Source organism: Eurypyga helias, unplaced genomic scaffold (genome assembly GCF_000690775.1).
Source record: "Eurypyga helias isolate BGI_N326 unplaced genomic scaffold, ASM69077v1 scaffold8510, whole genome shotgun sequence".
In the NCBI taxonomy this organism is placed as follows: Eukaryota; Metazoa; Chordata; class Aves; order Eurypygiformes; family Eurypygidae; genus Eurypyga; species Eurypyga helias.
The window spans coordinates 1-24,464 of NW_010225096.1; the positions used below are offsets into that span (position 1 = coordinate 1).

General features: G+C 38.3%; 1 protein-coding gene across 1 annotated transcript in view; it reads left to right on the forward strand.

Moving 5' to 3' along the window:
- Positions 1-626: 626 nt before the first annotated feature.
- Positions 627-24,464, forward strand: part of INTS6 (integrator complex subunit 6) — a 47,161-nt gene continuing 23,323 nt past the window's right edge. Inside the window, exons 1-2 of the mRNA XM_010148104.1 lie at positions 627-782; positions 19,815-19,904. Coding sequence (XP_010146406.1) covers positions 663-782; positions 19,815-19,904 — 210 coding nt within the window. The 5' untranslated portion in view covers positions 627-662. The remainder of the gene's footprint in view (positions 783-19,814; positions 19,905-24,464) is intronic.

The window sequence follows — 24,464 nt, forward strand, 5'->3', positions numbered from 1 at the left end:
GGCACACACGGGCTCCGGCGGCGGCGGCGCTGACATCAACATGGCCGACGTTTTTTTCCCTGTGTGGTGTGTGTGTGAGCAGCAATGAACTGTGGGGGATATTTATTCAAGTTGGGAGAAGTGACAGCAACTCCAAGGAGAGTTCAGCTTGGAAGGGGCGAGCCGGGGGAAGGACCGATTGCAGCCCGGAGAGTCCGGACTCGGAAGGGGACGGGACTTCCCTTATCCCCCACCCCCCTCCCGTCCGGGGGAGAAGTGGGCGGTGGGTCTACATGACACAGGACTGTGAACCTGTTGGAGGTTGCTTCGCAGCGCAGTCGAATCTAGAAAGGGCTGGGGGAGAGCGGTGTAAATAGCTGTAAGGCTTGTGCATCAGTGACTTCACAGAAATTTGACCTGTGGAACAAATCAAAAATCTTCATTTGACGGACGGCGAGCTCTAACCTACACATTTCCCGGCTTTTTGGAACATGATTCCAGGCATTTCAGAGCAACACTAAGCATTAGTAACTTCCTAGGTGTTTTGTTAGCATTTGTAACGAGCAGAATGCAGCAAGGAAGGCACTTTGTAGCCAAACAGGAAAACAAATCTCATATCTGGAGAATAAGTCTTCTCACGTTTCTCTTTTCAGGCTGGCTGGAAGGAAAACCATGCAACGTTTATGAATGAACTGAAAAACCTTCAAGCTGAAGGACTTACGACTCTTGGCCAGTCCCTAAGAACAGCTTTTGATTTATTAAATTTAAATAGATTAGTAACTGGCATAGACAACTATGGGCAGGTAGGTTGACTGTTAATAGGTGGAAAAATGGTAAAACACCAACTTCCCAGAGACAAGTAGTTGTCCAACGTGGCATATTCATGAAATCCTCATTATGGGGGCTTCTTCAGAAGTAAGCAGAGCTCGTAGTTTGAGGAAATGCAGTCACTGTAGTATGGTGCCCAACTTTATTTTGCTTTTTTACCTTCAGTTATTCCTCATTTTTTAAACTGTGATGTAGCCTCCAAGTTGACCTTCTCTGTTAACCTTGTCCTTTTTTTGTATCAAGTCTATGTTTCAGAACCTTAGCTGGTGAGGTCATGAAAGTTTTGCTTTCTCTACACAGTGCTGTATAATCAACGAAGTACAGTTTGGGTGATGAGCCTTTTTTTTAACCACACTGCATGTCCAGAAGTACTGAATGGGGCACAACCTTTTCAAAACATTTTCTTTCCGATGAGTTGACTACAATATTTCTCTGCATACCTGTATTTTTATAAACCTGCCTTTTATCAGAGCCTTGAGAAGCTGCACTTCTGTAATGTCTATACTGCAGCTGTCCCTTTAAAGAGAGACTTCTTTCCAGGGAGGGCCAGCATTCTCTTACTCAGTAGTATGAGTTGCTAAAAGACAGTAACTCCAGGTTAAACATGTGCTTTTGGAAGCATACCCAGTTCTTTCTGGCACTGGATCAAATCCTGTGTTGGTTTCACATAAAGGACATTGTTAGTATTGGGCAAAGTATATCATGTATATTTCATGTAGGAGGTACTAACTTGGATCCCCCCTTTTTGTTTGTTGTCATGGAATGCTTCCTCTGCTTTCTGAGGATTAGTTACTGCTCTTGGTATTTAACATGGGAATGTGGTTGTGAAAATAAGTCCCCTTTCCCCTCCTTCCCTTTCCAGTCTATGCGATAACATGCCATGCTTGTTTGGGAAGGAAATTTCTCTTTCATGTTGGATTGTATGGCTTTGCCACTAGGTGATCAAGTGAGCCTAACTAAACATTTTTAAAATGCCAGTTAAGTGAAGAAACTTAAAAAAAAAAAAAAAAGTGCTAATTCCACACATGGTTATTGAGTTGTCTATTACCATCTGCTGTCCTCTATACATCTGTGTGCTAATCTTTCCCATTTTCTGATGTTTTTGTTTAGTTACATGAGCTATACGAAGATTTTTGAACACTTAACCACTGTAGGCACACACAAGAAATACTTGCTCTTTCCCATTGCTACTGATATTTATAATATTCTAATTAAACCCATGTCAAGTAATTTGCTTTGAGAACCAGCTGTGCTCAGCTACTCAAATCAAGTGGTCAGTTGAGTTGTCATGACTGTTTTGACTCTCTAGTAATGTTCCTTAGTGCAAATAGCTGCTCTTTTGTCCGTGGAGCAATGACTTTTTTTTGGTCTGATCTGTTTTGGTTACAAGTCTTTGTCTGGGCTTGAACCCACCCTGGCTTATGCATGTCTTTTTGCTCTATTCCCTACGTGGAGGTGGCTGTTGAAGAGGAGCTCACATGTGCAGTCAGGTGACTAAACAGAAATTCTAACTCTTTAGTGTCTGCAAAAATAGATGAATATATTGCAAGTGCCAGGTCATCTGCTGCTTAAGTCACAGGTTCCCATTTTGGCTGTGCTAATCAAAGTAGCATTTTTTCATAAATTGGATCAAATTCTGGAGCACTTAACTGGTCCTTCAGCACATGGCAGGGTGAAATCCAGGGCAGTTACCTTTCCTCAACTTCACATTGGCCTTGCAGCACTGTGTGAGCCTGTCAACTTCCCATTGTTTGTGTCTACTGCCTAAAGTTTGCTCAAGATAAAGGGGTCTTTAAGCATACATGGTATGAGAAACTTACAAATTCAGGGTAATAGAAGTGATCAGAATGCTCGGTTGCATTTGAAGTAGTTTTCACACAGAACATGAAGTGCTGATTTACTTTTTTTTTTTTAAAGCAGCGGCAAATATTAATATCATAAAATATAGCAGACATATGTTTCAAGAGTGGTTATCTTAGAGTGGCAGTAGAAGATGATTTTACATAAAATGCAACATTTAGATTACGTGAAGTATTAAATCCAAACTTTTATTAAGGTTTTCTCTGGGAAACTTCTCTGGCTTAACATCTTTTGATTATCATGCTTGTTTTTTTGTGTATTGACAGGCTTCTAAGATTCTTATTAAGATCCACTTGTTTCACTTGTATGAATTGTAAACCAGGTTTTTATTATTATATGTACAAATGACAAGACATGATACAGGCTTGGTGGGATGGTCTGGTTATGTCATCCAACGGTATGATGTCTTGTCCCTCTGCTGAGTATGAACTGTTTGTTTAAATGACAGTGTGACTCACTATACTTGGTTTCTTTCAAAGTAGACCAGAGTTCTCCATCAGCTGACTTCCTGAAGAAGAGCGATGGCTGAATGGTCATTCTGAAATTGAGGAAAATCTCCTGCTTCATATTTTCTTGCAACATTAATGCTTTTTTTTTTTTTAAATAACAAGTATTTATCATAGTACTTTTTCAGTAAATAAGTACTGACTCAGTTGCCCGAGAAGATTGAGCTACCAAGTGTACAGCTGTATTAGCTGATCACAGTATCTCACACTCAGATCTTAAAGGTACACTGCCAACGCACTTAGATTGTCAAGAACCTGGAAGACTTTTTTTTTTTTTTTCATAAGCTGTTTCTGATGTTAGTGCTATGGTATGGCTTTATAAACCCTTTGTCTTACCTGGGGTTGTTAGGTCCATGTTTTTGCGAAGGCTTTTGTCAACAACAAAAGATTTTGGGAAGTATGTGTATTTGAAGGTGACTATTCCTTTAGTTCTTCCAGCACTTGCAGTTTGATAAATTCTGTCTTACATTGCTCGAGTCCAATAATAGTTAATTCCCCCCAATAAGCATCTTTGTGCTGATTATGATAGCGTAGTGGCTTTTAGCATTCCTAAAAAAAAAAAAAAAAGCGTGGTCCTCCACCTTCTGCCTTTTTATAGAAAGCTTAGGGAAAAAATACAGGATTTGGGTGCCTTCAGGAAGAAGGCAATTTAAACACATTAAGTTCAGTAAGGGCTCAGTGTCATATCACACAAAACACTGTACTTCATTAACACAGTTTGCGTTTAGCTAATTCACTCCTCTTTGTCATATTTTCCACCTGTTCAACTTCTCCATTGTTTCAGGCAGTGTGAAATACCACGTCTTTTACTAGCAAATTTTCTCTCCTGTTGCAATAGCCTGTTAAACCTTACAGCTATGGCTTGTTCAGCGGTGCACGTGTAGTCACAATTCAGCTGTGTGGTTTCGAGTGAGGCAGTTGTGCAGCTTGTTAAAGACAATGGAAGGGTTAAATACTGACAGATGTGTTTCTCTTCTTGTGGAAACAGAAAACGTGAAAAAGTAGCTGTTGTTATAATACAGTAAAAATGTAAACAAATGGTTGAATTGAACCATCTATGTACTACAGTTATTTGTAGTTTGTAACAAAGTTTCTAGGACTGTGTTCTGAACCTAAGGTAGGTAAAGCATGTGTCAATGGTGTTGCGATACTCACATGCAGAGGACCAACCCAGCACTACCAAAATGTGAATCTGACAGATGTTTGAAATTGCTAAAGCACTGATTTTCTGGTGCTGTGTTTTACCTTGCCTGTTATTTGCATAATGAAGGTATCTTGCTATTTTTTTTTTCAGCAGTATTGCGTAGAATGAGGTTTGAGAGGATAAAATGTACTTATCTGAGTGGATTTCAAAGTGGCTGAGTTGATATATCAAGGTATTTTTCCAAGTTTTTTCAGGGTGAAATTTTGTTTTATTATTGCCATTAGAAACAGTGCTTTTCCATAACATAAGCTTTTTATGAGCCTTTTATCTCGCTAGAGTCTCTTGCACATATTCTTCAGCATCGTAATTATTATTGATACGGTAAAACTGGCTTAGACATGAGTTCGACTTCTAAACAAATTTGATGTAACAAAAGCACATGATAAATTAGTTGTTTTCAAACAGAAAACACTTCTGTAATCCAAGTGGCCTTGGATAGGTATTTTTCATTCACAATGGTGAATAAGGTGCTCTGTGGATTTAGACTAATAGGAGAAACGTTGTTTTGATGTCTTACCAGGCTGTGTGCACACTGGTGAAAGCCTTTTTTTTTTCTGCAGTGCATTTCACGTATGTACAAAAACATAACTAAAATTTTGAGACTAAGTAAAATCCAAATGGAATTCAACTGATTAAGACCATTTTGGGAACTTAAAAATATGCTAGGGGCTGGAAAGACCTATTTCTGACCTGGAAATTGGAAGGTGCCCTGCGTATACTGGCATTGTTTTTAAACACCACGTTTGTTTTCCTAGGAGTTGTAGTCATACCATGTATGACCACCAAACAATCCAGTCTTAGATTACCTGCTACTCTATCTCTGAATATATATTTAGACTTGTAGCTACAATAGCAGCATCGCTGATGTGTTCTTACAGTAAAACTTAGTGTTGGTCTGTGGAGATCAGCATGTTTTGCCATAGTGGCTTAAATACTATAGTATTCCAAATACATGTAAATAGTATATCCAGGAGATCAAGTCAAATTGTGCTTGTAGGCACGCGACAGCTTTGGTTTTAAGTCACGCATTGTAGACTGACTCCTTGCTTATGTGCCCATCTGTGTCTAAGATCTGCTGAACTTAAAAAACTCACAACAATCACACATGAAATATTGTCCCCTAACATTTCATACATTATGCTTTTGCAGTGATATGTGCTGTTTTCTTCCAGTTGTTGAGCAGTGGTTTTTTCCAATTGTTTTTTGAGGATTGTTACTGGATTTCCTTGCTTTCAGCAGTCAAAATCCTTTGAGCATGACTTTTGTCTTGGCGTTCTGGGGTCATAAAAGCTGCACTGGAATGGCCTGCATGTAGAGTGCATCCAAATTTGGAACCAAAGTTTAGGTCAGCATTTCCTGCTTTGTCATGCTGGCATGGTTACACAGGCAGTTTGCTTCTCCTGTTGGTAGAGGTAGGGGTTTGCACTTCTAGAGCAGCTCTTCCATTCTCTTCCCACCCCTTCCCCCCTTCCCCAACACAACCAAATGTGAGAATTTCACACAGTAGAAAACAACAAGCTTAAGCATGATAATGGCAGAAATACATATAAGGATTTCTTGCAGTCTCCTGTTTTCTGTGGCATGGGAATGGTTTTAATGTAAACTTATATGCCTGTTAACATCCAAGATCTTTATGTGAAGTGCTGGTGAAAGTCGGCCGTTCTCACCTCCTGCATGACAAAAATAAGCATAATGCTTCTAACTTATACTTTTTAGGTTGTAACTTTTAAACATGCCATTTTGTCCGCTCTTGAAATATTTGTAATTTTTAGGCAGTTTTGTTATTATGAGTATCCTTTAATGAGACTAAGGCAGGCATTGTTGCAAGTGTTTTTTCATGATGAGAGGTGGAACTGTATGCCTCTTAGCCTTCTCAGAGCAACTAAGCTCACTGAAAGTCTCAATAATAATCACACCGGACTTAAGTGTTCTTAGATCTCGTCTAGTTCCAATCCAGTATATTTTTAAAGAAGAATCTAGAAGCTAAAACAAGCTTGCACAGAGTCCTTTACTTTTTCTAATGAAAATGATCTCATCAATATGTTTCATTAGCAGAAAGAAGTGAGATCCTTCCTCGTGTTCTGAATACCAAATATGCCTTGACCACTTTGAATCTTTAAGCGCCCAGTATTCCAACATATATGATTTGGAAGGGGCAGTGCCATAACATGTTCATAGTGGCTTTGATTTTTAAGGGTCAGGTGGGCACGTTCGTGCTGCTAAAGCTTAAGCAGATGATACCGATACATGGCTGGTTGATATTCCTGGATTCACTAAAAAGTCACAAGAAAAAGTCATAGGGCAGTTAGGAGTACCAACACTTTATCTTTTGGCTTGACTTTCTATTTGGAACAGTTCAATTGTCTCAGGTCATTATAGACTCCTTGGATGTACTAGCTTTCTTATTAGGGTGCTTAAGGGTACGTGTCCCATTGTTGAAGTATTGTTATCTTTCTGAAATGTATTTGCACTTCATCACAGCCAATTGTCACGGACACAAAGCAAATACATATAGATAAATAGCCAGGAGTCTGGTTATCTTGTGAAGCACAAGTGTGTGTGGGTTTGGTTTTTTTTGCCCCAGTGTCTTCATGGTTCTGTTTATTCTCTTTAAGCTTGTTTTCACTTTTCTTACTGAATAGTTAAATTCAGTCTTGGTTTTCTTTTGTAGACAGTCTATATCTCTGAAGCTTGAAGGGGAGAACTGTTATTTGTGTATGTCTGAATTTTAATTCAGCTGAGGCTCAGTTGAAACTGTGATTGTGTTGCTTGAGTCTTGCTTGCTATTGCTTCTTTTTCTTGGAGCACATTTTGTACTTTGACAACACAGTCCTTTAGTTCACAGAATATTCCCATATATGCATTTCCCTCTTAAAAAATGTAGTAGTATTTCAACTTCATGTTGTGATTTTTAGCATCATATTGTCTGACTGTTTTTTGAAGTTGTTTTCACCTGTTATTTATGCAACAGATTAGAATTCCATGTAATTTGTGAGCCTTAGTACCTAGCTAATACAGAACTCTTATCAGAATTTGCATTGTGTGATTATGGTGCTAATTTTAATTGCCTAAAGTGTGGACCAGTCTCGTTCAAAGAAAAATCAGTACTGCAGATGGGAGATAATGGTTATATGTGTACTTGGGATAACTCTTTCGTATGTATTAAAAGATCCTTGATTTTTTTAAGTGGATGAGCCTGTGAGCCATAAGAGATTTCTGATGATCCTGTAGTATATTTCTATGATGTGTGCAAAAGAGAGCACATGTTCATGAAATATTTTCTATCAGCATATTTTTAGTAGAATAATTCTGAATATTGACAGCAAACAGGATTTTGGGTTCTTTATTATTGCCTGTTTATTTTATTTTTTTAAAAAAAGGGAAGTGATGTATTTTTAATCACTCTGGTATCATAAAGTTGGCCCCTAATAGACTAGATTTTTCAAAAATATATTGTATAGGCAGTTTCAGTCTTAGATTGAGAAATCAAGTATCTGTTATTTAAGCACCTCTTGTTATCGTTCTAGAGAGAATATATCTGCTGCTGTTAATTGATTTGCCCTAGCTTATTATATCTGCAGTCCACTATAGATTTAAGCCTAAGTTTTTCCAGTGTGGATACCAGGTTAGTGCCTATAACTGAATTAAAATAGACAGGTAAGAAGTTTCTGGCTGCCAGGTACGATACTAACCTTAGGAACCTTGAATGACTGTGAGCGGGACACTGAATAGACAAAGACTTCGGGTTGTGTGAGCGGACAAGTGGATTTGTCAAAATCCAAACCTACTCTAGTTATTCTAATACAGGTGGTAAGTGTGGATCTTGCAGCACTGCAGGGGTAGGTAACTAGAATAGCAGATAAAGAAGAGTTTAACACCATTCCATGCCTTTAACACTGAAGGTCTTTTGTAAGGCTGATCAAGCAGGAACTGTGGTGCAGATGAGGTCTCTAGTATGGGGTTTTGACAGTGGTCCAGGGACATACATACTGAAACTAATGCTTAATGTCCTGTTGTTGACTTGGCTAGGGAACTTTCACCTGAATAATCACATTTGGTGTCTGCGCAGTGTAGCCACTCCCATTTCCTTTAATTTGAGTTTTTTTCTATCTGCATGTAATTGCTATTGCTTGTGGAGAGCAGGGTGTTAATCTTGATTTCATCCCATAATGTTTGAGGCATTTTGTCAATGTCTCCTTGAGCCAAATATCTGCATTGACCAAATCTAGAATAGTTGATGTTGGAATCAGTTTAGGACTCTGACATTATTTTCTGATGCTCAGCATACAGAATATGAGAAAGTGGGCATCTCTTTCTTCCAATACACACCCTGTCCCCCCACCCAGGGCTTTGAATCCCAGAATGCTGACTTGATTGAATGCATCTATAAGTAAGACATACCCAGCCTAGCTGCCTGCTCTGCTGCTGAATTTATGGCCTCTCGTGCTCATAGCTGTGCCACACTTGCCTCAAGTTGTGAGTGTGACTTCATGTAGTAAAATAAATCAGTGATTGATTCAGATCCTTAATAAGCTGGACTGTGAACTGTAGTGGTTCAGAATCTTTTCCAAAGCAGCTAAGTTGCTCCTGCTGTAGTGGTGATAAACTCCAGAGGGAGTTGTGGGGGAGTCTTGGGCCACTTAGAATTGCTCAATGTTCATGAGTCAATTAGCTACTTGCAGTCATCTTATCAGTACACTGGGTTTATAACACCTCAAAAGGTGGGGAGAATTTTGTATACAACTCTGACTTTTCCCCTTGGTGTTTTTTGTGTGTATGTTTTCCCTAGTGTGCTGACAACAGTGAGATTCATCACAGTTCTCCAGTATATGGAGAACAGAGGCCTGGCTTAGCACTGGGAATTGCACTGACTGAGCCAGGACTAGCTATGTAAAGTCACACTTGTGAGGCAGAAAGGCTGCAGTAATTAGGGACTAGATCCAGGGCTTGACAAGGTCAGTTATTTTTGGAATAAAACATTCAGAAATAATTTTAGGAAATATGACCAAAATCATCTTTAAACCCAGATTCTTTGGGGCTGATTTTAGTTATGTTTGGTACAGCTGGTTATTTTAGGTTTTTCTTTTTAAGTTTATAAAAGCTCAAATATAGCCTATTTTTAGCAGCTTGCATTTACTGTATTCAGTCAAATAACTTTGGAAACTGCCAGGTTTTGTTGGTTGATGTATTCCGTTTCAGATTATTCCAGTAGTGATTAATTTACTAATCTGTAACTGATAAGGTGCATCTTTTTTTTACGTGACAGTTTCCATTACCTTACAAGTAAGATACAAGTTATGATGGCAGTTCCTTTGCTGCTTATGTTTCAATTAACTTAATGTAAGGAAAAGTTAAAATTCTTCCCTTTTTGGGTTAATCATGTACCTAATATCAGTGTTTACATGTTTCAAATATTAATGGCTTTTTGTTCTTCATTTCAGTCCTGTTCTTCACTGTTTAGTTACTTGCTGTAATGCATCATATATGAAGTCCACTCTTTGGGTTTTTTCTTTTGTCAGTGGTTTGGGGTTTATTTGAGAGTGTCAGGTAATTGTGAAAGATTCAAGCACTGAATTGTTTTTGAAACTTACGAAGGACCTCATCTAAATTGGAGCACTTAGAAGTTAATCAAGAAGTTATCACTTACATAATTTGTTATTTAGAACTCAATTAAATTTGTTCTTACTTGAAAGAAACAGGACAAACCTTTATATTAAACTGGCATTTTTGAAACTCTGTGACTTAGTAATATTGGGAATTCTGTGATTTAGACAATGAAGACATCAGTGTATCTTGAGATTTTAAGTTTGATGAAATCTTACCATGTATTCATCAGTCTTATTGTTCACTATGGACATAGTCTAAAAATGCTTCTTTGACACACATCCCTACTGTCTTCACATGTGCATTATTCAATATGGAGATTTTGTATTCCAAAATGATAATTTGTTTCATCGAATCTCCTTTTCAAGCTGCTTTGGGTTGCTTTTTGGTTTTCGTGCCCTTAGTTTGGGTTTTGTTCTTGGCAAAAACTTTTCGAGTAGAATTCCAAAATGATTGAAGTTGCACAATTAGTCTTTAAGCAGTACAGTCGGTGCCAGACTTGGGAACCCAGATTGTGTAAAGTTATAAAAATGAAACTAAGCACAGAGAATTTTTGTCATGTGTTTCAAAATGGATAGGCAATGAAATCATTGCCTGTAGAATGCAGACTTACAAGCTTAAGTGAAGCAGCTGATATGCTTAAATATATTTCTAGGAAATTTTTTTTTTTTAACTGAGTTTGGTGTCTTTTTTTCTTATGCAGTTCAGAGGGCTGTTTTGTGCCTGTAGTATTTGTAATTATAGTAAGTGATATCTGACTAGATCTTTGATTTTTGCTGTAGGGCTTCCAGGCTAGGCAGGACAAGTATAAGATGATATACATTTGGAGCTTCAGTAGTTAATTGAAGCCATAAATGTTTGGGGTTTTTTTGTTTGTTTGTTTTTTAAGATTTTTAAAAAAATACTTAGGAGCAAATGACTTTTTAATCCCACCTATTTTCCTAAATGCTCTGTATTTCCTTTTCTGAAGTGGAACTTGTACAGCCTGTGTTATGGAGATAGCTGTTGTTCCAAGAGTGTTCCCTTTGTTCTTGTATTCTGTAACTGCTGTGCTGAGGAGTTTAATTTCTGGCTTGGCTTTAGGAAAAGTCTGCTGTTGTGCTTGTGTTCTGCTTCGAAAACCTTTTGCTAGCTGTTTCATATTTCTTTTGTTTAAACCTGCAACTCATTTGTTCTAGTCACCTGAAACATGGAAATCTTCAGTCGTGCTACCAACTCAATGTCCTAATTGCGTGTGCAAAAATCATTTCACCTGCTGCTAATCTGTAGTGCCAGTAAGGGATGGAGCAAAACCCCTGTAACTACCTTGTAATCCTCCAAAGACATTCCAAGTAAGAAACTGTGATTAGTGCATGTCTTGGACATTGAGGTAGCTCTTAGGTGTTTGAAATGTAGTTAACTAAAGAATTGTCTAGGACATGAAAAATTCCTTCGCCTACAATAACCTTTCTGTAGCCTATAGGGAATGATAGCTGTATGTAGCTGAATTCAGGGCTCGGAGTCTCCTCACCTCATGGAGGAAAGGACTTTTGTGGCAGACATCCTTACTCCAAACCCTGACTTTCAGAGTGTGAATGAGTGCAGGAGAAATCATGACTGTTTGAACAGCATTTTCCATTTCCTTGGGGAAAAGATGGAGAGTTAATGGAAGCATGAGTTCAGACCTTTGTAAATTCTAGGACACTTTCTTAAAACTCTGCTTATAAAGTCTTCTCCAGAAGATAGAATCATCTTCGATAGATAGCATATGGTCTTTTAGCTTCAAATGGTGTGTGTGTGTGTGTAGTACAGTTGAATGTTTGTGGATGAGCCTTCCAAAGGATGGGCAATTGACAGCAAAAAAGGAAGAAGGGGAATGATATGTGCTATCCCTGGTGTCAGAAACCATGAACTAACTGTTGGATTAAACAGAGTTTGATCAAGAGACTGCAGTTCAGGGACTGATTACTTTTTATTTGTGCTTATACAATCATCTAGGGTTTTTCAGGTATACACGGTTACAGAAAAGAAGTATTTATCTGTTCCTATTTATTTGGAGATAGTATTTAAACAGATCATGCCTCACGTTTATCTCGTTACTCAATCACCTCCCACAAGGATAGATTTTATTAACTTGTGCCCCCTCTGCTGGCTAGTTTTCCAATTACAAAGTAAAAGTGAAAGTTTGCATAGGTGAGGTATTCTCTGATCTGCTGTTTTGGCCAAACATCAATTTATAGAAGTCCCTTTTATGGGAGTAAAACTACAGTGAAAACCATGTGAGTCCTAATTTGTGAGAGTGGAAATGTTGAGAGTTGGTGTTTTCAGGGTGCATAGTTATTGTCATGGGCTTGGTGAAGACTCCTTCAGCATTTGTTAAACCTCTCTTTCCTTCATCCCTCAGTTGAAGAGACTTGGTGTTTTTACCCATCCCATGTATACTGTTTCATATACAGAGGAGCTAGATCTTAAAGATCTGGTGCTTGGAGCTATGAGGGACTACTGTTTGAACTTCTAAAACCTGTTACTATCATCTGCATTTCTGAAAGCAGCCACTTTTCCCACAAGATGTGGACCTCTCTTTTGGGTGTAGTAAGGGACTTTCAAATTACCTTTAACAGGTGATTAATTTACTTGTGTTCTAAAAACCTGTCTTTGAAGGTGAGGTAGTATTCCCAACCGCCTTGTATGAAGGGGAGGTAGAGTGTAAGTCCTCCCATCTTGGATGTTGCAGGGAGAGCAAAGAGCTGTCAGTGTTTTGATATGTATGTGCGTACTGCAGATGTTTGTGGACTAGAGTTAATGTTAAGAATCTCACAGCTGTCCTACAGCTCTTTCAGAAAAGGATTGGGCTTTTTTTCTTGGTGGTAGTGTAATTCCTGGAATAGTGTTTCATTAGGTTATTTTGTAAGATTGCAATCTGTGACCGATCTGCTGTCTAATCTTTGCCATTGATCAGGCATTGAGGGAGAGAGCTGCTTTATATTAAATATTTTTCTTACTTGAAAACTTTCTAACAGAGTTCAAAACACTTATATCCTGTGTAAAACTCAAATTGGTTAGTGGAACTTTCATTGAACTTTCTTCTGAGGTTTCTGAAAGTGATCTTGAAATACAACCGCTGTACCAATATCTGATCCTTACTAGTAAGACAGAATTGCTACTGCTGCAACACTGCATTATCGAATAATCAACAGCATCAAGGGAATTATCAAAATCTTACGGACAGCAAAACCGAGATGAGTTAGCAAGTTTCTTTGTGTGTGAAGCCTGGCTTGTGAAAGATCTTGATTCCATACGGAATTCCACTATGATGTTCAGCTCTTACTTATTCAGGCTGAAATTGCGGAAGTCTCTGTGACACTGAAGTGGTTCCCATCCATGGGGGCAGTTTCTAGTTTTAAACAGCCGTATCAAATAAACTTAAATGTGGTTCCAAAGCTGTCTTTATCATGCAGGTTTAGTCACATGGGTAACACCATGATACGGTTCAGAGGTGCTGTACTTTTCAGTCTGGCCACAGAATCATGGAGCTCTTGGGGCATAGCCTGTGAGAAGTCAGTTTTATCAAAGCTAATGTTGTGGTAGAAACCGACTGCCCTTCTTGCTCTTTTCCCCTCTCGAGTATTCTTCTTTGCATTCTGGTAGATCAGAGTTTCATAGTGTGTTTGTGCTAAATATTAATTAGGTGATAATGCAGCATAGCTTCATCTGGGAAAGCTTCCATTTAAAGACATTTTGCATCTTATCAAGTAGAAGGAAAGAATTTACTAATCTACTGAAGTAGAAAGCATATTCATTCCTGAGTGCTACAGTGTGTACATATGTGTGTGTGCATGATTATGGTGCCTGCGTACGTACATTTGAAAGGATCTTAAAAACACAGTAGTTTTTGTGGAGAGTTATTGCCAATTATGAATTCACTAAAATACTGCTATAATGCCAGACTATTCAACCATGTGTGGGACTTGGGAAACAGCTGCATGAATGCATAAAGTACAATTGATTCTATAAGTTGTAGAATCATAGAATCTTATAGGCTGGAAGAGACCTTTAAAATCTTTGAGTCCAGCCATTAACCTAGTGGCAAGTCCACCCACTTACAGGTCTTCACAACTGTATTGATTGGCTCTGCAGGGATAATAGAAGATAGTGAACATTGCTGAAAATGCAAGTGGGACAAGTAAGAAGTTGGACAAGATGCTACAGTTCTTATGTAGCTGACTGTCAAAGCAAAGACCAGCTGTTAAATACCTCTGTATACTTGACTGATGGTGTTCTGCCTTGAGCAATGAAGGGGAGAGTAATAAATGCTAAATTAAATGTTTTAGACATTTCATGGTTTTACTAAAGCATAGCTGAAGTTCCTAAGATACAAAAAGTGAAAACTATGATGGATTTACACCATCTGTTTTAATTTGTTGAAATTCAGGCTCAGTGTTTTGGTATTTTTAAAGCTGTTATCAGTTACAAAAAAAGAAAAAAAGCTTTAAAGCTAATAATTTTGTCATCATGATGACTTTTAGATTTTATTTTAATTTTAAACTATTGTTTTTAAACAATGGGGGCTCACAGATTCTCAGCATTGATGAGAATCTTGACCTTTTGAATTCTGAAAAAACCTGATTGAATCAAAAAAAATGATAGTGCGCTTTTGTATTTCCTGGTCAGATGACTAAGTTTACTGGCAGTTAGGGCTGATGATTCTGAAAACAAAAAGGCTCTGCTGAGGTAATGTAATACAACTCAGTTAAATTTTGTAATTTGCTGAAATGAAAACATACCTTTTTGACATTTAATCATGATCTCAAAATGAGTTTTGTTTTTTTTTTTTTCCAGTGATTAGTAATGTGTTCTGTTAAAAATATGGACTTCTTTTCAGCTTACGTTTATTTTCAACTTCTAGCCTTTCTTGGGCATGAAGCTTTTGTACTACTAAATACTTACTTCTTTTTATAGTAGTTGCTTGTTGAACATATCATTTTTAGTGTCTGACTTGGCATTATTTTAGTCATGTTTCTACTTCAGCTATGTAAGTCTTTCAACACTTCTGACTCTGAAATTAATATTTAAAATGTGTGCATTGAGATAACGGTAGTCTCAAATCAACTTTCTCTTACTGCATGTATAATGCTGTATACTTCCACATCTTAAGGTCATAATAGCTCTTGAATTGCTTTACCTGTATGGTTTGAAAGGAAAAAATAATTCCATGAATGTATTAATCAGTCATGCTGAAACCCGTTGCTAAGCTTACTTGCCAATGAAAGGGAATTCTTAGTTTTGAGAGTCTTCACCAGACAATAATGTCTCTTGATAACTTGATACACTTCTGGCTGGATCTGAGGCTTCCTCTCGGGACATTGAGCAGGTTGGCTGCGCCCCTTAGCGTGACTCTGCGTGAGCACGGTGCGGAGCTCAGCGGTGCTCACAGCTCCGTATTTGTTTTATATTATCTAAGCACAGAACTGCTTCAGGGGGCGCTGAAGATGCAGCCAATGTAATGGAGTTGTTATTTGGAACAAATAGTCATGAAGCTGTCAGATTGTTCAAAAGAATGTGTGTTGCGTAACAGATAACTTAGTTTTAGGGTTTTAAATCTCTTGCTTGTTCCTCGTTAGCCTAGCAAACTTGAAAGATTGTCCTTGCATTGAAACTGATTTTTAAATAACTTCCTTCCAAAAAGATGTGTGTGTTTTTTGGTGGTTTGTTGTTTGGGTTGGATTTTTTTTCCCCTTCCTTGGTATGTACTTGTTCTTGAAAATGTAGATTGTAGGTGAGTGAAAAAAATCCTCTTGCACCATGTTGCAGTACTCGGTTGTTGATCAGAATGATCAGCCTTTACAACCTTAGGTGCTCCTTCCTTAGTACTTTTTTCCCCACTGCTAGGAACATGCAGAGGGAAAAGCCTATTATTGAAAAGAATTTGCAGTCAGATGACTCTAGCAGTTACTTGGACTGAAAACGATACTACATGAGCCAGTTTGCCTACATGATGTAATTAGCCTACATGACCTACTTATTTAAAGTCCCCGTGGGAGTTAGTTGCCACTGAATTTTCAGCTAGCAAAATAAGTAATATTTAGTTTTTCTAAAATATTTCTTTATAAGCAAATCTATTTGAAAATAAGAGTTTAGAATAAAATGTGAAAATGCTTTTCAATTTAGTGTAGCCTGAGTAGTAGATTGGGACTCAAAGTGCCACAGTTTATATATAGCAGTTGAGTTTCTAGACTATGAAATACTTATCCACTATCTGTGGTGTTATAATGTGTCTGAACAGAGATGACACAAGAACAGAAGTATCTTTACTTCTTAGAACAGACCTATATAATGCTACCTTAAATTGTGAGTGCTGCCCTTATGCTTCCCAAGGTATTGGTGCTGAGGCTGAGCTGATCTTTACCCTACTTATTTAAAGAACTCGGGGAAGCACGCTTTCTATCTTTGACTTTCCTGTGTGGGAATGTAAGATGATACTAAGATTAGGTGCTGGATTATTTTTGCTTTTGAAATGAACAAAACTTCATGACGATTAATTGTTAGACTAAGTTGTCAACAGGCTTATTGCTTACACCTTGGTATGCTGAGCTGATTTCCGGTGTGTTTCACTGTACCTGCCAAATGTGTGCTCTGTCACTGACTGTTCTACTGTGTAAATACAGTAAGTGAGCTGTGCTGGTCTCACGTGAATTCACAGTCAATGGTGTTGCTCTGTATTTTGAAGAATATGGTATTTCTAAGATGCATATATTTGTAGTGTTTTATTTTAATAGTATATTTCTAAAGAAAGAGCAGTAGAAAATAATTTTATTAGATTGAAATAAAGTTCACAGAACTATAGGATAGTTTGGGTTGGAAGGGACCTTAAAGACCATCTGATTCCAACCCCCCTGCCATGGGCAGGGACACCTTCCACTAGACCAGGTTGCTCAAAGCCTCATCCAGCCTGGCCTTGAAGTTCTAAACCAGTAATTGACACAACGGCTCCAGTTAATTTAAACTTAGTAAGTCTTTTGGAATTTCATTTTGCCAAATTTACTAAAACATCTGAGTTTTGAGAGCTTATCTAAATAAGAAGGTTTTTTTTCAGGAATACCTGGCTTAATACTGGTTTGGTATGCCTTCATCTAGCTAAGGTGAGGAGTAGGGCTAGAATGGTCGGTGGTGGTCTTTGAGAATTAATGACATGGAAATTTTTAGTCCAAAATAACCTCAATAATAGGCATTTTTCTCTGAAAATCTTCCTTGATATATTCTATTATATTTCTGCTGCTTTAGGTGGAACATAGATCCTCATTTCATGCTTCTAAATTGCATGGAGCTGTGAACCTAAGTGCAGCTAAGTGAACTCAACTCTGTTCACTTGTCTTTAATTCTGTGGTGAATTGTGTACTCTGTGACTTGATTTCAAAAATCCTTTCTAGAAAGGCTAATATTTATAGCTGTATTGATGAGTTGATGAGCTCAAGACTGCTGCATCTTCACATCTAGCTAGTGGAGAAGAGATTGCAAGGGGAAACTTTCCCTTAGTGCTTAAGGAGGTGTGAAGTATTCTGCAACAGTGCACTGCTAGTGTTTCCACAGTTACCCTGCAGATGATATGTGTGGAAATATGAGTTACTCTGTCTTCGGGGTCAGAGATTCTCAAGCCAGTTGTTACTCTGACTGTAAGTTCAGTACTCTGACTATTGTTCAGTACTCTGACTATAAGTTCAGTACTCTGACTATTGTTCTTGTGGTAAAAAGAGATCCTTGCTGTGGTAAATGTCATGGTATATGAGTTGATTCTTTACTTAATATGTCAGTACAGGTAAAATGCTTGTGAAATTATGATAGACTGAGGATGAAGTCATTTCTCTCAGACATTTTTTCGTGGGACCAATGAAGCTTAGAATCTCATTTCCTTCCTGGTACTTTCATAATCATTCTGAGCCCAGAGTGTTTAAATTTAAGGCTTAAATTTTAGATGAGTAAAATTAAGTAAGATTATAGTTGAGGTACACATGTGTTTAAGATAATGAGGATATCTGGATAGTAGGAGTTGTCAGAGACTGAATTTTTAATATTTAAATTTCACTTTGGACTAGAATATTGACCTAAAGAGCATAGCTTATGACATTCTAAATCTAAAATCCTATTTTTATCAATTGTCAATTTATTTTTATAATCATCTATTAGCAATAGGATTAAAGTATTTTTATGTTCAGTATTCATGAGAGCAATATCCTTTTCCTGTAGTTAGAAACCCTGCTTTCAATATTATTTCAGTGCAACGTAATTAGCTTCCAGCTGATGTTTTGCAGTTGGGGTGAACTACTAGTTGGCAGAATACCATACCATAACTGTTCTTCAGAATTAAATAAAGCTAAATATTTCTAGGAAATTATTTTAATTAAAATGGAGTGTATTTTGAGAGTCCTTAAATTCTGTCAAGTAATTGTTTGAATTGAATTATGAACTAGCTTAGCTTTCATGAGAGGGATTGATCTTCACTGTTCAATTTTATTTTTGCATGTTTTTTGTCTGTAGTAATAATATGCTACTTCAAAAGAAAATCTTAGGATTTTCAGTAAGGTTTATATATAAAAAAATACTGAGCAAAAATACTGAGAAAATACTGAGCAAATGACTTCTTAATTTTTCTGATGGCATATAGTAAAATGAGTGTAAATGTTGTGTTGCCACTTGAAACTGGACATTCCTTACCAAATGTATTTCCAAGTTGTTATTTATGTTCTAAACACACAATCAGTATATGATCCTTTATATGAAGTAGGTTCTAAAAAAATGGATTTCAAAGGTGTTTTTCTTACAACCTATTGGTTCTCTAATTAATACGGTTCTTTCCATATTTGTAGAGCAAATTATAAGCATTGATGAGATACCTAGTTCTGCTTAGAAAAACAAGCTTGTGGGTCTAGTTGAATTTTTTTAATTGTTTTCTGAAGAAGAAAAATGAGTCCTTAAGCTTGGCAACAGAATGCGAGTAGGACCCACTAAAAAAAAGCTTGATGTGGCTTTTATCCAGTCCATCTTTAACCCTAGCTAGAGTGGAACGTGTTACCTGGGCTTGGAGTTGACATGTGCGTGGATTATGTTGGGATCCTCTTTTTCAGGAGGGACAGAAAGCTCCTAGCATACTGGCAGTAAGAAAAGGAAGGGCCAATAGCAAAACAAGTGATTTTTTTTTTTTTTTTGCTTGGTTTGTTACAGCTAAACTAGTTGAATGTCTTGGTGGGATCACAGAATGTGTCTTTCCTTGTATATGTTTGTATCTTAGATAAACTTTCTATATGAACCATTTGTTTTTCACATTTTTGTTTCTGAAGTAAGTCTTGCGTGCATGGTTGAACCACTTTGATCAAAATGTAACTGGTACTATTCATGTCAGTTTACCTTAATACATGGAGTATTAGTTCTCAACCTGAGGATCGTGATCACAAGGTACTATGCAAATGCTTTAGTTGGTCACACAGTGATTCAATTATGCATAAAATCAACCCTGGAACAAGGGAGGAGTATCTCTGATTTGAAGAGACATTTGCTCCTCTAAACAGCTGTTAGTTTGTCAGAATACTGCAGTACATATGATTCTTAGAGTCTTATGTTAACCATTTTTGCCATGTTTTTGTAGGCATTTATTGAATACAAGTATTTTAAATGCCCAGCTTTACATGGCCTAACTGCAAAAAGACTCAAACCTGTAGAACTGTACTATATAGTACATGAGCATAAATACCTTAGGCCTCATTGTTTTGTCAGTGGGTATCAGTGGCTGTTTAATGACTGAACAGAAGCTTATGAATTTGCTACAGCATTTGAAATGAGATTGCTTTTTTTCCCCCCCTTAGGGACGAAACCCTTTTTTTCTGGAGCCAGCAATAATTATAACAGTTACTGATGGAAGTAAATTAACTACTACCAGTGGGATACAGGAAGAGGTAAGATCTGACCTCTGTTTACAATGATGTGTACTAAATGTTGTCAGAATACTGTTTACAGTAGGAGTGTAAATGACTCCTCAAAAGCATGCTCGTGAATAGTTTAAACTATTCAATGCTTTTTTTCTTTTAATTTGAGGTAATTTTATGCCGTAAGTACTACAAAAATCTGAATAGCTCCTTTTCCTTATCACATGTGACAGAAGCATATAGCACAACTGTTGGTCTGTTTAGTAGACTCAGTTTGCTATTTCTATCCAGGGAGTTCATGGCTCTTCAAATATGTTAGCAGAAGAAATTGATTTCTGTAAAGCATGTATGTGTTTAACTGGTCTACATTTTTTTTACGTATAGACCCAAATTAGTGTAGTGATTTCCCAAAGAATGTGGCCACTAGGCAGTATGTGAAATACATACTACTTTCACGCTGGGCTTTTAAAGTGATTATAATCAACTCAGTAGTGCCCTTATAATCCAAGATACGAGCTGAAGAAATATATTTCAAAGTAAATATGTAGAGTTGTTTAAAACACTAGATCTTAATATCCTGGAGTACCTGCTCAGACATCTGGTCGTCATAGAGCTGTAGCACATGCTGAGACACCGAACTCTTATCTTCCTGGCCTTTTTGGATTCTTCCTTAAAAGATGGAAGAGGTCATTAGGGATGGGGTTGGTCTGACCAGGTCAGTGCCTATTCCATGCAGTAATAACAAAACCAAGCAGCAACAAAAAAATCCCTAAACTCATTCCCTTCTCAGGAAAAAGATTAATATTGAAAGATCTGCCCTAAAGCTTAAGGGGAGGATTCAGACTTTTCCATGTGGTACACCACATGTGACTATACAGATTACCTTGTCATATACAGCAGTTCGTTAGTTACTTGAATTTCTCCTAATACTCTATTATATCACATTCTTACAGCACTTATGGAAAGTTGTTTATATGGAAAATGGTATGTGAGGGTTTTTGTCATGTATCTGACTTAGAGGAACAAAGTTGAATGACCTCATAGTTCTGTGTGGACTACTAACAAATGGCCATAGCCAGTAACTGGAAGGGATCCACGATACCAAGCAGGTTTCTGTATAAACCCTTACTTTCATCATACTTTTTTTTTTTTTACCCAATAAGCTATTTTCAGCTTAATCGAGTGATTGGGTGGGGTCCAAAATACCGAGTGAAATAGCCTCATATTTACAGTGATTTTCAGTGAGCCAGTGTTAATTAGATGGAGGGGTAGTGTGACACTTTGAGCCTTCTACAACATTTATTGCTGTTAGCAGAATATTGTTTTGCATTTTTTAAGAGCTAATTGGGTAATCACTTAGCTATGTAAGTCCTTTCTGGAGGAGAAGCCATTTCTCTGCTGTCAGATGACTAACTTGTAAAATCTGACATCCTGGAGTGAGGGACCCCAAGATGCTCAGGGGGTGAAGCAAATGACATCTGGGTAAAGGCTGAGAACTGGGTTTCTTCAGCCTGTGGGAGTGGGGTGTGTCTTACCACCATCTCCAACAGCTTAAAGCAGGGGGAGCCTGGCTTTTCTTGGAGGTGCATAGAGCTGAGATGAGAGACAACAGCTGCAAATTGTAACTTGGGAAATTCTGGTTGGATCTCAAGAAATGTATCTGTGTGGGTGATCGAACACTGGCATAGGTTGTCTAGTGATTGTGAGATCTCCATGATTGGAGATGCTCAGAACTGAGTTGGACAAGGCCCTGAGCAATCAGAAGGCTCTGGACTGTCTAACCTTCACATTTTCCTTCTAAAGAACACAGTTCTGTGATTTTACCTTAGATTTCCTCTCATCTTTTTCGTTTAGCCAAAATGATTTAGGTAAGAAAACTCTTTTGGATGTCAAGCTCTTTTTCTTACAGCAAGTCAGGATTTTTTTTTTAATAGCCAGCAAGTTTTCTGTGTTCCTTTTCTTTCAAATGTACAACTTTTCTACCTTAGTCTTCACAAGAATACATTTTCTTACAGTCAGGCAACCATTTGGTAACACGTTCACATCTTTAAATTGTTTAACCTATATTCAGAAAATGGGGTTTCTGGTGGCTGCTTTAATCTACTAAATTTAGGCTTGGTTCATGAGTGGTGCTGACTGTAAGTGTGTGGTATGCCTACAGTTTTAGTGTCATGATGTTGGGTCACATTTGACACTTAAACAATTTGATGATTGTTAAACTATATTCTAGAGATGTAGAATCTTCTCTACTAATGATTTATTGGTAAATGAGCAAATTTAAAGGCATTGCCTTCTGGAGGAACTGAAAGTGACTACTGCTCTTACTTTTTTGCAAGACAAAAACCTGGTTTCTTTCAGTGCTCTTCCATATGTATTTACAGGGTATATATTTCGTACCCAGAAATGGGTGTGAATTTTTCTGTTTTGCTGTAGCTGTACCAGTAGGAACATCCTTAACACTATCAAAGAGGAGGGGAACAAAGCATCCAAGGGTACCTCTGTTCATCAGGGGTGATCTTTTGCCTTTGTCAACATGTGTCCTATTGATCAGAATTTTTCTTTGCATAGCTTGAGCATTCTTTAGTTACCTCTCGGGTTGGACATGCTGAAGTGAAGCAGAATTAATACAGTAACACCACCCTGGAGATACGGAAGTCTGTTGTTGCTCTTCTGTTCAGTAATAAAGCTTTCCAGTCACTTTCAAATGTCTCTTCTGTTCTTTGGGTTTGACTTTGGAGAGGCTTTTCAGAGTTGGTGTTAGAAGTGATCGTATCCCCCTGGCTATGACAGCAGTGTTTTTACTTCCTGTGTAAAGTTCTTATCTAAGGCAGGGTTAGGGTTCTTAGTGTTCTTACACTCAGATGGTGTATTTTTAGTTCTTTTAAGACTTAGGTACAAGAGAACCAACAGAACGTTGTTTTTAGAAAGCCTGTGAAGCCAGCATGGAACCTGGAGGCAGGTTTTCTCAAAGCTTTGTCATTCAGATGAACATTTGCATTCTTACCAATGAGATCAGCTTTATCACTATAGGAACACTGTTATTTGCCCTAGTGTGAAGCAGTCCAGCTTAAATGCTGTTCCAGAGAGCTCTTGCTGAATTCTTCAGATGTCCTGTTCCTTTGTGGAATTTAATGTGGGTTTTGCAGATAAAAAGCCTTGCCTATTCAGCACTGCCTTGTCTCTGAGGGATGTGGTTCCTCAGACTGAGGACAGGAATGATGCAGTCTGTGCAATTATCATCTCTGCAAGCAGAAGTTAGGATTTTCAGTCCTGTCCCTCCTTGGCACTGACTTCTAATGCACCAGTGCTGATTTACTGAAGAGTGCCAGTGTCAGTTCTACATTCAGCATGGCAGGTTGACCAGACTCTTACCTGGATTCATTTGTCCCTATCATAACTTGAAGAAAGGATGGACTTATAATGTTGGAATACCATCATTAATTATTGGTCTCATGCTATGGATTCCTCTTGGAGTGGCTTTCACTTCTGGCCTGATCCCTCAAATCTGGTCTTAGCCCTTTCCTGATCTTTCCTTTAAGTGTTTAATTCCTTGAGGGGTTTTCTCTTACTCCTCTTTATATTATGAAATAAAATGTCCTACTTCTCCAGTTTTGCAGCTGCAGGACTATCGTCCTTTGTCTTCCTTCCGTGTACTCTGTGTTTTAAGAGGAAGCATTAAACTCCTGCTTGCAAGACTGAAACTGGGTTATTGACGAGTTGATGCATTCTGATAAATAATTATGCATACAAAGGCATGAGCAAAGTTACTTGGCTTCTGTATGTTGCCATTGATACTGTCTCACATGACATCCTTGTCTCGAAACTGGAGAGACATGGATTTGACAGATGGACTGCTCAATGGATAGAGAACTGGCTGGCTGGTCACACTCAGAGAGTGGTGGTCAATGGCTCAATGTCTGAGTGGAGACCAGTAATGAGCGGTGTTCCTCAGTGGTCGGTGTTGGGACCTGTACTGTTTAACATCTTTGTCAGTGACATGGATGACAGCATTGAGTGCACCCTCAGCAAGTTTGCCGACGACACCAAGCTGTGTGGTGTGGTGGACATGCTGGAGGGAAGGGATGCCATCCAGAGGGACCTGGACAGGCTGGAGAGGTGGGCCACTGCCAACCTCATGGAGTTCAACAAGGCCAAGTGCAAGGTCCTGCACCTAAGTCGAGGCAATCCCAAGCACAAGTACAGGCTGGGTGGAGAATGGATAGAAAGCAGCTCTGAGGAGAAAGACTTGGGACTACTGGTGGATGAAAAGCTGAACGTGCACTGGCAGCCCAGAAAGCCAACCGTATCCGGGGCTGTATCAGGAGAAGTGTGACCAGAAGGTGATTCTCCCCCTCGGTTCTTGTGAGGCCCGACCTGGAGTACTGTGTCCAGCTGTGGAGCCCCCAACATAAGGATATAGACCAGGATATAGACCAATTGGAGCGAGTCCAGAGGATGCCACGAAGATGCTCAAAGGGTTGGAGCACCTCTGCTATGGGGACAGGCTGAGAGAGTTGGGCTTGTTCAGCCTGGAGAAGAGAAGGCTCCGGGGAGACCTTATAGCACCTTCCAGTACCTGAAGGGGCCTAC